Genomic DNA, 13,607 nt, shown 5'->3' on the forward strand with positions numbered 1-13,607 from the left:
GTATGCTAGCAACTGTTACTCCCTACAGAGATATTTTACAGCCCTATAGAGATAATACAAGACCACCAAAGAGAAAAGCCAGAGGCTGGTTATGGGAAGCTTGTGGTACCAAGGAGTCAGCCACCATCACATACATTTGAGAGAGACACAGAGGCAAGCAGAGTGGAACGGCTTTACAGTAGAAGACAGATAGACTTCAGGTGTCCTCTGATAGCAAGCTGTTTTGCAAAGGGAAGATGTAGCAGGGCTAACCAGAAACAGGGCATCCTGTTCTTTTTGGAGAATATACTTGGCTTTCTCTGCTTGGTCTTAATTGGAAGTAGAGACAAAAATTAGGGTTCCTGTCATTAATCAGATTCTATTGGCATATTCAGTCTCTCAGTGCTTTGGTATAAGTGTGAATGAAACAAAGCTTGTCCAAATCATTACTGACACCTACACCCTTAGAGCCCCTGAAAAGGACTGGAGCTGGGTCTTAGCTATACTCAGCTCACCAGAATGCATAATGAAAATGGTGCATTCACCTATGAGAACACACAATGTAATAAAAGCAGCAATCATATCTTTCAGAAACTATGATTATCTTGTTGCTTTTGCTGCTTACTGATTTGCAGTCATTTTACAATTACTAAGTTAGAGAAAAATGACTCAATAAATAAACAATTGGCAGATAAGAGTTTACAAAATCCACGATACATGGGAAAAAAAGTTTCCGAGGAGGTCTTTGGTAAACAGTGCCTGCAAATGCTTCTTGCTCTCAAATCCAAACATCTTCCCCACCACACGCTGTTTCCAGGATTATTGACAGGCACAGAGCCCCAATGGGCTGGACTATAGTTCTGACCAGGGTGGCAAAGACAATGTTGGTGAATCTGCAAATCTAGCCCTGTTGGAGGCCCTGCACTCCCCTCTGTTTAGAGCCCAGCCTAGGAGGTCAGATCTAAGTGCAACCTGCATGATGAAACTGTGAGGGCACAGAAAATAATTTGGGTCCAAACAGTTTTTCAGTGGCTATGAACCCCACTGTTTTTGACAATGACAAGAAGACACTAAATGGCTTTTGAATGACAGAATACAGGCACTATTGCTTGATAATGTCCAGGGATAAAAAACTGATTCTGTTAGACCTGCTAATAGACTATCATCTAATGGAAGGCGTGATTCTAGTGTAGCTACAGGATTCTGAGATTACATAAAAGCCTGTTTCAGCTCACTGCCCTGTGGTTTAACAAATATTTGATGAAAATGCACCTGAAAAATTGCTATCCTCCCCCTCATGTCTGCTTCCCTCCTCCATCTGGTAAAATCCATTCACACCCAGTAATCCTGGTAAATGCCAACATTTCAGTAACACCTCCCCCAGCTGGACCACTTGGCATGATTCACTCGCCTTTTGTCTCCATGGTTCTTTGTGTAGACTGTTAATAAACACATACGTGTTGGGAATCATAGCTACTTTTAATGCAGTGCTAATCTCCCTCACTATAATATGACTTTCTTTAGGAAAGTCTGTCTTATTTACCTAGGGTTCTTCATTGTGTCACAGGCACAGTGCATCTTATCATTATCATTTCATTTAACAGTCAAAAAAGCTTCAAGAGGAAAGTATGTTATAGCCTGATTGGAGAAATTGAGGCTGCAAGAGATCTAAGGTAAGAGCCATCAGAGCCAGCCTTGGTCCCAGCTCCTGGTAGCTGATAAAGTTTTAATGGTATCGTGGGCCTCCACTGAGTTCTAACTGCTGCTTCTCCCAGGCAGTACAGACAGCTCCACAGCACTCCAGTTTAGTCTGCAAGCACAGCTTATCTCGTGACTCTGAGAGGCCTACCCAAGGGTTCCTCAGAATCCCCGGCTCTGATGCTCATGGCCTTCGCTCACACACAGCACACTTGCTTCTCTTTCTTATTTTCCTCTGCAAAATATACCGAAGTCCATGTTTCGTAGTTTCTCCAATCATAGTACATTAAATTTTAATAAGAGAAGGAGATAGATATCTACAAAACAGGACCACAAGCATGGACAGGATGAGGTATCAATTCCGTGCCTGCAGTCTCCTCTGAACTCAAAGGGTGGGGAATTTCTGTGTTGAATCCACAGTGCTCAGCATGAAGGACTCATGTAGCTGTGGGTATGAATACTCCACTCACTATAGAAAGTCACCCCTGTTGGGGGGAAGGAATATTTATCTCATAGTCTTTGCCTTCGCCCAGCTGAAATAAACCCCTTCGCACTGACTTGACACCCTCAAAGTAACTTTCCAAATGTCATCTCTCTTCCAAGTCAGTGTTCCCTCAGGGAGAAGGGGTGCTGATAAAAAAGCTTGAGTGTTTTTATTTGCAAGATATATACAGTCTTCATCATAAATTAACAAACTGACATTCTGTTCTACCCAGCAAAGGAAAAATAAAATACGTAAAAAGCAAAGCCTCTAATGTTGTGACAGGCTGGCCCTGAGGTCTTGTCTTCTCAACACTCTGTCCCCTGCCACCCAGCCTGGCCCTTTCCCAGTTCCTGTGCACAAGTTCTGTCTATGGGATCCCCTGCAATCATCACAAACTCACCCCACAGAGCTCTGGCTAGAAAGCAAAAATGAACAAAAAATCTGCTTATCCACAATGTTTTCCACAGTACTTAGAGCTATTTGTACTTAGCGTCACTTTTAATTTGAACTTGTAACTCCCAGACCTGCGGTTCTTAAGGAATCTTCTCTTCTGGGAGGTGATACTCACGTTTTCTGCCCGGAGTCTCTTGGCAGGACACCCGCCATCCCTGGGGTGCAGCATATAATACAGTCGGACTTTGCTTGCATGTTTTCGACTCTGGGGAGGAAAAGCAGAAAGATAAACTTTAATGGTGAAGGCATTTGAGAAAAAAGAAGAGAATGAAGCGCAGGCCATGACCACAACTGCAAAGAAATGCTTTCAGTAAAAAAACACTGTCTTGTGCTCCTATTATGCATGGTATAGTTTCAGAAAGGTTAAATTATTTCCCCCAAATCATAAAGCCAAAGTCATTTCAGAATTAAGTAAAAAAATTGAGATCATCTAGCTTAGAGTGGATAATATATTTAATTGTCCTAAAAAGTAAGACAGGTGAGTAGCGGAAATAACATAAAAGATGGATTGTGATAAAGAGAGGCCATATGCTAGGCTTAGTGGTGCACAATTGTAATTCCAGCTACTCAGGAGGCTGAGGCAGGAGAATGGTAAGTTCAAAGTCAGCCCAGGCAACTTAATGACACCTTATCTCAAAATCAAATTTACAAAGGGCCAGGGATGCAAGAACAAGGGCCTGGGTTCAATCCCCAGTACTGCAAAATGGAGAGAGGAGGAGGGGTGGGAGGAAGGAAGAGGAGAGACAAAGGGAAAGGAGAGGGAGGGAGAGAAGGGGAGGGGAGGGCAGAGAGACAGAAAAAGAAGCGAAGTGGCAATAAAATTTTCTCTCACCCCTGTGCCCTCCTCAGAGATCAGCATCTGAGATTCTTGGGCTCCTGGCACACACCCCCTCACCCCAAAGCATCCCTTCCTTCCAGTTTTCCAAACCTGAGTCTCATTAAGCAGCTAGCAAGGAGGGATTCTCTGAGGTCAAAGCAGAACTGACAAAAGATACCACATTCCAGTCTGGAAATGGCTCAGCACCCAGGCCACCTGCAAGCTGGCAGGAGCAGGTGACCAAATGGAGAAAGGAAGGCCCACTGCCCGGGACTGGCAGGATTATGACAGCAGGCAGTCCCGGCTGGTCCAAGCCCATTATGGAGAAATTAATCTCCTCCTTCTTTTTCTTTTTTTAATACTGGGGACTAAGATCCAGACCTTCACACTGAGCTACATCCCCAGCCCTTTATTTAATCAATTAATTTATTTTGAGACAGGGTCTCATAAAGTTGCTAAGTTCCCCTGGCTTGGCTCAAACTTGCAATCCTCTTGCCTTGGCCTCCTGACATGTGCCACCACACTTAGCTATGAATCCCTTCTTAGTTTTGTCTTTCCCTCCTTTTGGGGGATCTACAGATAGCCCACCCAGACTCCCATCATTGTGCTGTTCACTTCCAGGTTCTCTGGAGGCAGAGCGAATGATCAGTAAGAAAGTATAAAACAGAAGCTCAGAGTCCCAACTCCACTCTACTGCACACTAGCTGTGTGATGTTGGGCCAGAGACTGGAATTGATGTATAGTCAGATGGGTTTCATCTTCCCCATGTACAAAATAAATAAATTAATGTTTACTAGGGTAGCTGTGAGAACCAATTGAGATGGTGCATGTGAAAAATTATAATTTACATAATGCTAAATACTTACTGACAACATCCAATATCTAACACTGTATCCATTACTACCTAATTCCAATCTCCTCTTCTTTACACTGAGGATGTCCTCCTTTCAAGGATTCTGTTCCACTTTGCTTTATTCACAGTTGAGTTTTAGACAATCTCTCCAATGATGGTTTACTTTTATGGATTAGCCACAAAGGCAAAGTGATTTTCAGAGAACACACAGCAAGTTGCATCTTGTTTGCAGGACACATTGTGAATACTTTCTGCCAGGCCTTCCTTATTCATCACTTTTTAATTCCTTTATTCTGTCTAGAACAAGGAGGATTCAAAACAGTCCCTGGACACTGTAAAGGCCTTTAAATGGGTTTAAAAGCACTAAAGGAACGTGAGACATTTTTACAGATGTATAAAAGTACTGAAGCGTGGTTTGAAATATATTGTCAACATCTGTGTCTACTTCTAGATCCTATACTAGGTTTTAATTGAGATTATCTGGAGTTTTTATTTGTTTGTTTTATGTTTTCCTGGAACGACAGGACAGAAAAATAAAGACCTATGTAGATGTTTGTCAGATAATTCAACATCATTATTCAACTTCTGCATGGTTATGACAACGGTCCAGTGCAGCCTATTATTTTTTTGTTTTCGTTATTCTTTTGAAAATAAATAAGCTGATTACTAACATACATCTGTATTTTTTACTATTTTCTTGAGTTTTTGGAAGTAGAGGATAGTGGTAATATTAGGAAGGCTGTTATAGTCAAAACAATAAAAAAGAGAACACTTCAAAACCTACAAGAGGCTGAAGGTAAACACAGCCCGGGCTGGAGGAAAAGTACAAAGTGGTAATTGTTAAAAAGACAGCATGGTGAATGTGTGAACTCACATGCAGCCAACGTGGATTTTCAATTTTGCATTTGTTATCACAGAAGAACTTCCTAGCGCAGTTCCTACATCATCTGTCCCCAAGAAGCTCTGGATTCCCGGAGAACAAAATTGTGGCAAAATTGGAAATCTCACAATGTGGTTTGTTTGGCAGCTGTTTTGCTTTGTTTTTTCCTTCTTTCCTAAATTATTCTATTTCTTTACAAAAAAAATTTCCAGCAAAGAGAAAGTTCACTGAGCTATTTCGTTGCAGTTTGACAAATCTAGTAAAAACCTATTAGCTGAAAAGAAATGACAAGGTCATCTGTGAAGCTGTTAGTGATGGGAGAAGTTGGGATCTGAGATTCAGTAGCAGGTTTGATGATTGCAGGCTCCTTGTTCCTTCAGCTCCCCCATTTCCAATCCTGGGGAAGAGACCCTGACTGCTCCAATGGGGGGCTTTGCCTAAGGTCAGAAGTGAGACAGAGCTCTGGCAAGTAACACCTGGCTGGAGCGACGGTGGGGCAGGGGTGTGCTACCTCATCACTGAGTGCTTCCCTCTGAGTGGGATCCCTCCCCCATTGGTTTCTCCAGGTTTCTTGAGGCAGAGCCAATGTCTTCTCTGTTAACATGCCAACTCAGGGGGAAAGTTTCCCAGCAGATTTTTCCTGGGTCTACTGTAGCTTTCCCTGCTTCTGACCTCAGACTCCAAGCTGATCATGAAGCAGGGCCGGAGTCTGCTCCCTTCTTCTCAACATCATCTCTTCCTCAAGATGAGACTCTCAGAGTCATGGTGTCTGCCTCCAATTGCTCCTCTCTACCTGTTAACTACTAGAAAGTCCTTGAAATTTGGCACAGAAATCTCACTGCTTTCCATTTATTCTTTTAAAAAGCATAAAGTTCCCTGCAGAAAAAAAGATACATTCAAATCCAAGCAAAGATGTTCATTGCAGCATTACTTAAATTTGAACAACCACAAAATAAGAAAAGGTAGTATAGACAGCTGTACATTCACCAATAGGAAACTGGTCAAAGCAGGAGCCATGGAGAGACCTTATAATTAGCACATAATCAGAATAAAGGCTTTCTACATAATGAATGATGAATGACAAATGCTAATCTCAGAACTGCATGTATACTATGATTACAGTAACATAAAAGTTTATAAGTATATCAAGAAGAGGTGAAAACAAAAATGGAAAAAGAAATGCGTTAGAGTGAGTTGTGTTTTTGTTTTTTATTTCTATAACAAATTTTCCTGTGATATAATAATAATAACTTTAAAATGCTCAAGCCATGATAATTCCACTTTTTACCCACAATTATATAATGAGTGAAAAGCCTCATTTACTGTGATGCTCAGAATTGGTAAAATTGACCACATTTCCATTTCCTGTTATTAATGGCTAATCAACAATAAAAATGCATCTTTTTCACTGCAATACTACTTGATGAGCCTTTAGCCCAAGGACAGTACATGCTACTTCAATTCAATTTGTTTTTGCTCATACAATTGCTCAGTAAATAGGTGTGCCTGCCCCAATGTGGATGCTTCCAGCTTCTGTGTCTATATGGAGACTCTGAGCAGGAAGACCAGAGCTGTCACACAGCCACCCTGAGAAGAACTGGAAGAGAAAATGCGTCTGAAACTGACTCCAACTCACCCACACAGACTCAAACAACCACCACAAAACCTTATGGTGTTTTCAAAGATTTATCAATACCTACAATTTGCACTGCTTTCAACAGTATGAAAAGGCAGACAAACTGTCAAGTGAAATCAACTTTAAGGAGAAAAAACCCCCACATGTTAAATGTATGTATTACAGAGCTCCAGGAAATAAAAAGAATCATCACTTCAAAGGAAAAAGCATGAAAAAGAAATCACAATCTCCTTCAGTTGCAGAGAGTCCATTCCAGGCTTTTTCTTGCATTAATATTTGCATTTTAATCAAAAGCCTTTGCTTTCACTCAAACTACATCAAGTCTAAGCTTCCCAAATAGAGTAGAAATTACCAACTCTTCCATTTTAATTAAAACCTTTGCCCCCAACCCCAGGCATTGTGCAGGGTCAGACCTATGTGAAGATTACTTTCTTTTGCTGAAACATTCCTTTGACACTCAAAGAAATTATCTAAAGTGGAAATTCAGGCTCTTCATTTCTTTGGGGTGATAAAGAATAGGACAACCTCTATTTCAGATGTACTACTGAAAAAGAAGGGGCAAAACACATAAAAATAGAATGGCTTTCCCCTAAATAACCATCTTCCATTATCACACATCCCTTAAAAGAATTCCCAACTTGAATTTGCTTTCATTGAGGCTACTGATTTCTGGTCTTATAAAATGTAGAGATAACAAAGCAAGTTTGTATTTGAATAAATGCCTCCAGCAGTCCTCAGAACCTTTTCACTTATCATCTCATTTTATCCTCAAATCACAGTTCTGAGGCTTGCTAGAGAGGCGTTATCTCAAATAAGCTTTGCCATCCATTTCTGATTCACTAGATAAGTCTTCCACCACCTTATTTCATCAGAGGTCTCTAATTATTCCTCTTCCTGAAACCAGCTAAAACAAGCCAAGGACTTAAAGAAAAACAGAAAATCTGGAACAGACTGAGAATTATGGAAGAGTGATTTTTCACAGGACACCACCTTTGAGGCATTTCTATTCATTAGGGGTAAAAAGGAGGCCACTAGGGAAAAAACAACAAGCACTAAGGATCTAACACTGGGGTGCCTGGAGAATGTCTGATGCTAGAATAAAAGCGCCCCTTCATGGGGTGGAATGAGAGGGCTCCCGGCAGAACCCCACTCGAGATGCCATTACTGAAGGACCTACACAAGATCCCTGGAAAAGCTCTAGCATAACTGTACTAGGAAGTCAACGTTAAATGCAGAAAATCAAACAAAACCACAAATGTCAGAGATTCCTTCTAAGGAGTAGGGGCTCTTCCTTATTTTCCCTTACTACCACCAGACGAAAGTTAGGGACAGAAACATCCTGCACCCACCATGAAAGATAGACCAACTAACACACTGGGAAGAGCAAACCAGTCCCTAGTAGAAGGCTTCACCAACTCAGAGAAGGATGAGAGAAAACATCGCTGCTGGACCTGCCCAAGGTCTGGGTTTCAGGCCTCCCACTCAGGCTGCCAGGCTCCTGAAATCACCAATGATCCAGCGGTGGATTTGGCACTGGACCAGCAGATTCTTCTCAGAAAGACTCTGAAAGGGTACAAGGATGATCCACTCATAGTGGGGTCATATGGCAGCCTTAAATCACATAACGGAAAGAAGACTTGGGAGGAGGCAGGGCTGGGCAGGGAATCCAGGGCCTCACACATGCAAGGCAAGTGCTGTTCCACTGAGCTACACCCCAGCCCAGGTATGACTTTTGAAAAATCCCTCAAGAGGTTAAATCAAGCAATTCCTTGCAAAATATTTGCTATAATAAGTAGAAGTAACTTGTAAATGGTACACATTTTGTGTCACTCAATTCAAGAAAATATGAACTGGGGCAATAGCTAAACTGTGGGACCGCATAACTCTGTAATCATAAAAGCTCCCCCAGCCCCAACATAGTGACTGATTGTGAGTTAATGGTTAAAATGTGCTTGCTAGTTCTGAGACACTAGATAAAATCTGTAACAAACATAAAGTTCCTAAGTAAATTACCCAACTCCTTGTTTGTCCGAAACCAATGTTCCAGACACAGCTATCTATAAGACAATCTACAAACATCTTTTGACCATCAACATTTTTTTTTCTCTTTTCTATAAGTTCTGCTTGCTAACTTCCCCTGCAACCCCCTATAAAAACAGCCTAGGACTCTGAGCCAGTTGCCTCTCTAAGCTACTTTACTTTGGGAGTGCCATCTGGCCAGACTAATAAAGGTCTGTTTTACTCTCCAACTTGTCTGGTGTGTTCCTTCCCAGGTGTTCTTCGCTACAGTCAGCTCCTCGGAGCATTTGGTAAGGCCCTCGGTCTTACAAAACAGTGAGCTGAGACAACTGATTGAGATGATACTGTCTGTGTAAATAAAATAAGAAAATTAAAATATCATACATTAATTTGAAAGCCTTTCATTGCAGTCAAGGGCAGAATCAGCACTGCAGATTTACACCGAAGTCAAGAGAAGAAGAATTTCTAAAATGCAGAGGAATAGGGCACAAGAAGTGAAAAAACTGAAACTGGACAACTTGTACATGAAAGACCAGACTATATATATGGTGGCTTTAGTGGCAGAACAAATAAACAAGTGAAATAGGATAAACAGTTCCAAAACAGACCCAGTAAGTTGAGCCTGAAGAGAAAACTTCGAAATTATGTCTAACCTAGAGACTGGAAAATTTCTAAGCTGCAAAACAAAATAAGCAAGACCCATAAATATGGCTGCAAAAAAGTAGGTGTTTTAAGCCTGAAATGTACATATGTAAGAGGCAGCCAACAAAAAAGGTATAATATTTGAAACACATGAAATAAAGGTTTCATACCTTTGACATAGAATATCTTCACAAATATATATAGAAAAACACAATACAAAATAGTCAAAAATTAGAAATAGTAATTTTAGGAACACAAGTAGCTAAAAGATACTTCCAAAGAAATTCATCCAAATGCTTCTTTAAAATTTTTAAGTTAAAATCTATATATTTTCCTCAAACTGGCAAAGATTTATATATCTATACCAGTGAGGGTGCCGGAAAACTGCCATGTCTACACAAACTTAACAGGCTTGTAAACTAACATTAGCTTCCTGGATGAAAATTGTGCAATATATAAGCAAGAGGTAAAACATGACTTGACCCAACAATACTACTTGTGTACATTTATTTTAAAGAAACAATTAGAGACATGTACTCTTATTGATGTATAGTAGCAAAATGGAAAAATTATTTAAGTGCTCTAAAATAAGAAAGATATCAATATATGAAAGATAACCAAACAGCCATTAACAGGCAGAATATTATTCAATGACATAAAATATGTATGAAATAACATTAAGAGAAAAGGCAGTTTCAAACCAGAATATAAAAGATAGCAAATTTTGAAACAGAAATACATATGTACCTGTATATTAGTATATGTGTGTGTGTGTGTGTGTGTGTGTGTGTGTGTCTGTATATGCATACATTGTTACAGTTTAGGTCTAAAATGTCCCCCAAAAGCTCATATGTTCAAAGATGGGGCTTTTGGAAGGTGATTGGATCAGAGGCCCTATAATCGTCCCTGGATTCATCCATTGGTGACATCACATCATGCTAGAAGCTCTTAAGAGGTAGGGCCCAGAGGAGGAGGTGGGTCTCTAGGGCTACCTTTGGAGGCAAATCTCTCCTTCAGGGTCTCTAGCTCTCTCTGCTTTCTGGCTGCTGTAGATTAAGCAGCTTTCCTCTGCTAGGCCCCTCTGCCATGAAGTTTCAGGGCTGGAGCTGCTTAACCATGGACTGCAACCTCTGAAACTGTAAACCAAAATAAACCTTCTCCCCTTTAAATTATGGGTGTCAAATATTTTATCCCAGTGATGGAAAGGTGACTGATATACATATATAAGGCAAAGGTCCAGAAAAGTGTACCAAAGTATTAATTTTGTCTGTGTGGATTCCAAGTGATTCTTAATGTTTTTATGCATGTATCTTTGAATTTTCCAAAATTTCTGAGACCAAATCCTTCTAGTTATCAGAAGGGGGAAAAAAATCACAATTTAAAAAATTCATTCCAACACTAATGATTTATCATCCTAATAGTCTTTTCATTAGATGAATAAAGGAAGTTTCAGAAGATCAAAACCGTAAGTGATGTCCCACCATTTCTAAATTTTCTAAAAACAGGCATTATATTTGTTGAGTTTTAGTTAAACTCTCACACTCTACCATAATGCCTGACACATAGCTAATGCTCAATAAGGATTTGGGCAATCCCGGAAGAACTCAAGACCCCTGATAAAGATCACTGTGTGAAAGTGTTGTGGAGATTGTTATATATCTTGCTTTCTAAAAATGAAGTCAAAAGCATCCCCCTCCCATTCCCATCTTTAAACCTACTGTTGGGTGCAGGTTAGGGCAGCAGGGAGCCCATGGCCCAACCGTCCCCAGCAACAACCCCTCCTGGCTCTCAGAGAAAGGGAACCACTCCGCAGGTAAACTGATGGAGACTGCACCAGAAGCCAAAGTTCTGGGAAGACTGAAGAATTGCTGCAATTGACGCAAAAGTGGAGGTTCCAAGGTGGGGGCAGTTACAGTGCTACAGATACTACAGCACACAGGGATCCAGTTTTCCAGGAAGAGAGATTTCAGACAAAGCAGAGATAATTCCTCCCCTGTTTCTAAGAAGCCATACTTACCACATAGCAGCTTGGCCAAGTCTCCTTTATCCTGTAGTCAGATGTGTGCTGCTGTAACTGACAGTCATGTGTCTCCTAGTGTTAAATCACAGAATTCTGGTGTTGTGCTATTATCTACTATAGACTAAACTGTGTCTCTCTAAATTCACTTGTCAAAGCCCTAGCCCCCACCATGACTGTAGTTGGAGACAGGGCCTTTGAGGACATAATTAAGGTTAACTGAGGTCACAGGGGTGAGACTCTAATCCAACAGGACTGTGTTCTTACAAGAAGAGGAAAAGACAGCAGGTCTCTCTCACGCTCTTCTCTCACACTTGCTCCCCCTCCCCTCCCTCTCCCCCTCCCCCTCCCTCTCCCCCTCCCCCTCCCTCTTCCCCTCCCTCTCCTCCTGTAGGGAAGGAAGGCCTAATGAGGTCATGACAAGATGGCTGCCATCTACAAGTCAGGAAGAAAGCTGTCACCAGAAACCAACCCTTTTGGCACCTCAGTCATGGACTTCCAGCCCTCAGAATAGTGAGAAAATCAGTATCTGTTGTATAAGCCCCCAGTGTTATCTTGTTATGACAGCCTGAGCTCACTAAAACATATGCTATCCATCTAAACTAGCTACTCTTTTGGACTCATTCTTCTTTCATACAGCAATCAGTTCATTTTTCAAAAGCAAAATGGGTAGCCTTGAAGCTTTCAGAATTAGGCCCCTTTATTTTTTTCAAAATATTTTAAAAATAGCATTTAAAATGAGGAATGCTTATCTTAAATGTGTACCACATTTTTTAAATTATTTTTTTGTTGTTGGAGAAAAATATGTGTGATGGGATGGGTAATACCATTATGATGTAAACATTTTTGTACTAAATCTATATTGCTGTCTGCCTACACAAGTAACTACACTAACACATTACAATTGTAAATCAAAGTCTTGAAACTCAAAAATTAAATTACCACCAAAATGTGGAGGAAGAGTTTTCTGTGGTGGGAGGACAGACCTAAATATGTTTCCATGATGTTTGTGCATTTTAAGCAGAGTCACAAGAGAGATGAAAGAACACAGGCTCATCTAGGCCTTTATTTTGCTGTCTGAAAAAAACCAAACCCACCAAAAGTGATATTCCCCCATAAGCCCTTGTAGAGAAGTTAAAGTTAGAGATGAGTGAAACAAATAAGCCAGTGTGATCAGAGATTAAAGTCAGAGAAGATTGGGCGATTTGAAGTAACAAAGCTATCAAATCCTTCTGAAGTGTTAGAGCTTAAATAACATGAACCAAACCTAGGCTATCATTTCCCAAGGTCTCGGTTTCTCCTACAAAGTTCATCACTAGGCTAAGAAAAAATTTAGCACTTTATAAAAATATCACTAGGTGAAGTCCTTAACATACACACACACACACACACACACACACACACACACACACACCTGCCAGGGAAAACACTGGTGCATTCTTTACCTATATGTTTGGAGTGGTTTAGTCTTTGTGGAAAAACAAAGCAGTAAGAGTCTTGTCCTTTCCCTTTGCGGAAAAGAAAAGCAAAAGAGATAGAAGATACTAGGCAAAGAGGGATGATGGCCCTGAGGATATAAAGAGATCACTGGCAGAAATGAGGCTCACCTGTGCTGCTTCAATGTGTACAGTTCACCTCCTTATTCCATATGAGATTTTCACATTGAGTTCTCTTTTCATTCTATTATTTAATACTCCTTGGTATGTACCTTATAATTATTCTCAAACTGAATTCTGTTCTTATGACTGAATCTTCAATTTCTTAATATTTTTATAATCCTACTTCATTCCTCCAATGCAATTTTAAATATTCTTCACAGAGCATCTTCTCTATAGATATTCACTAAGTATTTAAGTAGCCAGATAAGTCAGACTATACAACATAACTTAAATGGGCCTCACTTTAAACAAAGCAATAATTTAAAAAGCAAAATGTGAACTGATAAAACAATACATGATTAACAAAAAGATTCTCTACCTTGCAATAAATTATATTTCAAAGACAAGTTCCCTGGGAACACTTGAAATGGAACTTTATTTTCAAAGATGTTATATCCACATTATTTTCAAACATATCTCTCAGTACATATAGCATTTTTAACCTAAAAAAGTGATCAGCAAATATCATTG

At 40.3% G+C, this 13,607-nt stretch overlaps 1 protein-coding gene across 7 annotated transcripts in view; it reads right to left on the reverse strand.

The window, feature by feature from the left end:
* Window positions 1-13,607, reverse strand: part of Zmat4 (zinc finger matrin-type 4) — a 424,653-nt gene that overhangs the window by 260,115 nt on the left and 150,931 nt on the right. For all 7 annotated transcript variants that reach the window (XM_087217367.1, XM_087217364.1, XM_004855311.4 and 4 more), the window contains one exon: window positions 2,730-2,819. In XM_087217367.1, the coding sequence (XP_087073493.1) occupies window positions 2,730-2,819 (90 nt within the window). The remainder of the gene's footprint in view (window positions 1-2,729; window positions 2,820-13,607) is intronic.

Source organism: Heterocephalus glaber, unplaced genomic scaffold (genome assembly GCF_053883595.1).
Source record: "Heterocephalus glaber isolate CG9 unplaced genomic scaffold, H.glaber_assembly_v1.0 deba00001461, whole genome shotgun sequence".
In the NCBI taxonomy this organism is placed as follows: domain Eukaryota; kingdom Metazoa; phylum Chordata; class Mammalia; order Rodentia; family Bathyergidae; genus Heterocephalus; species Heterocephalus glaber.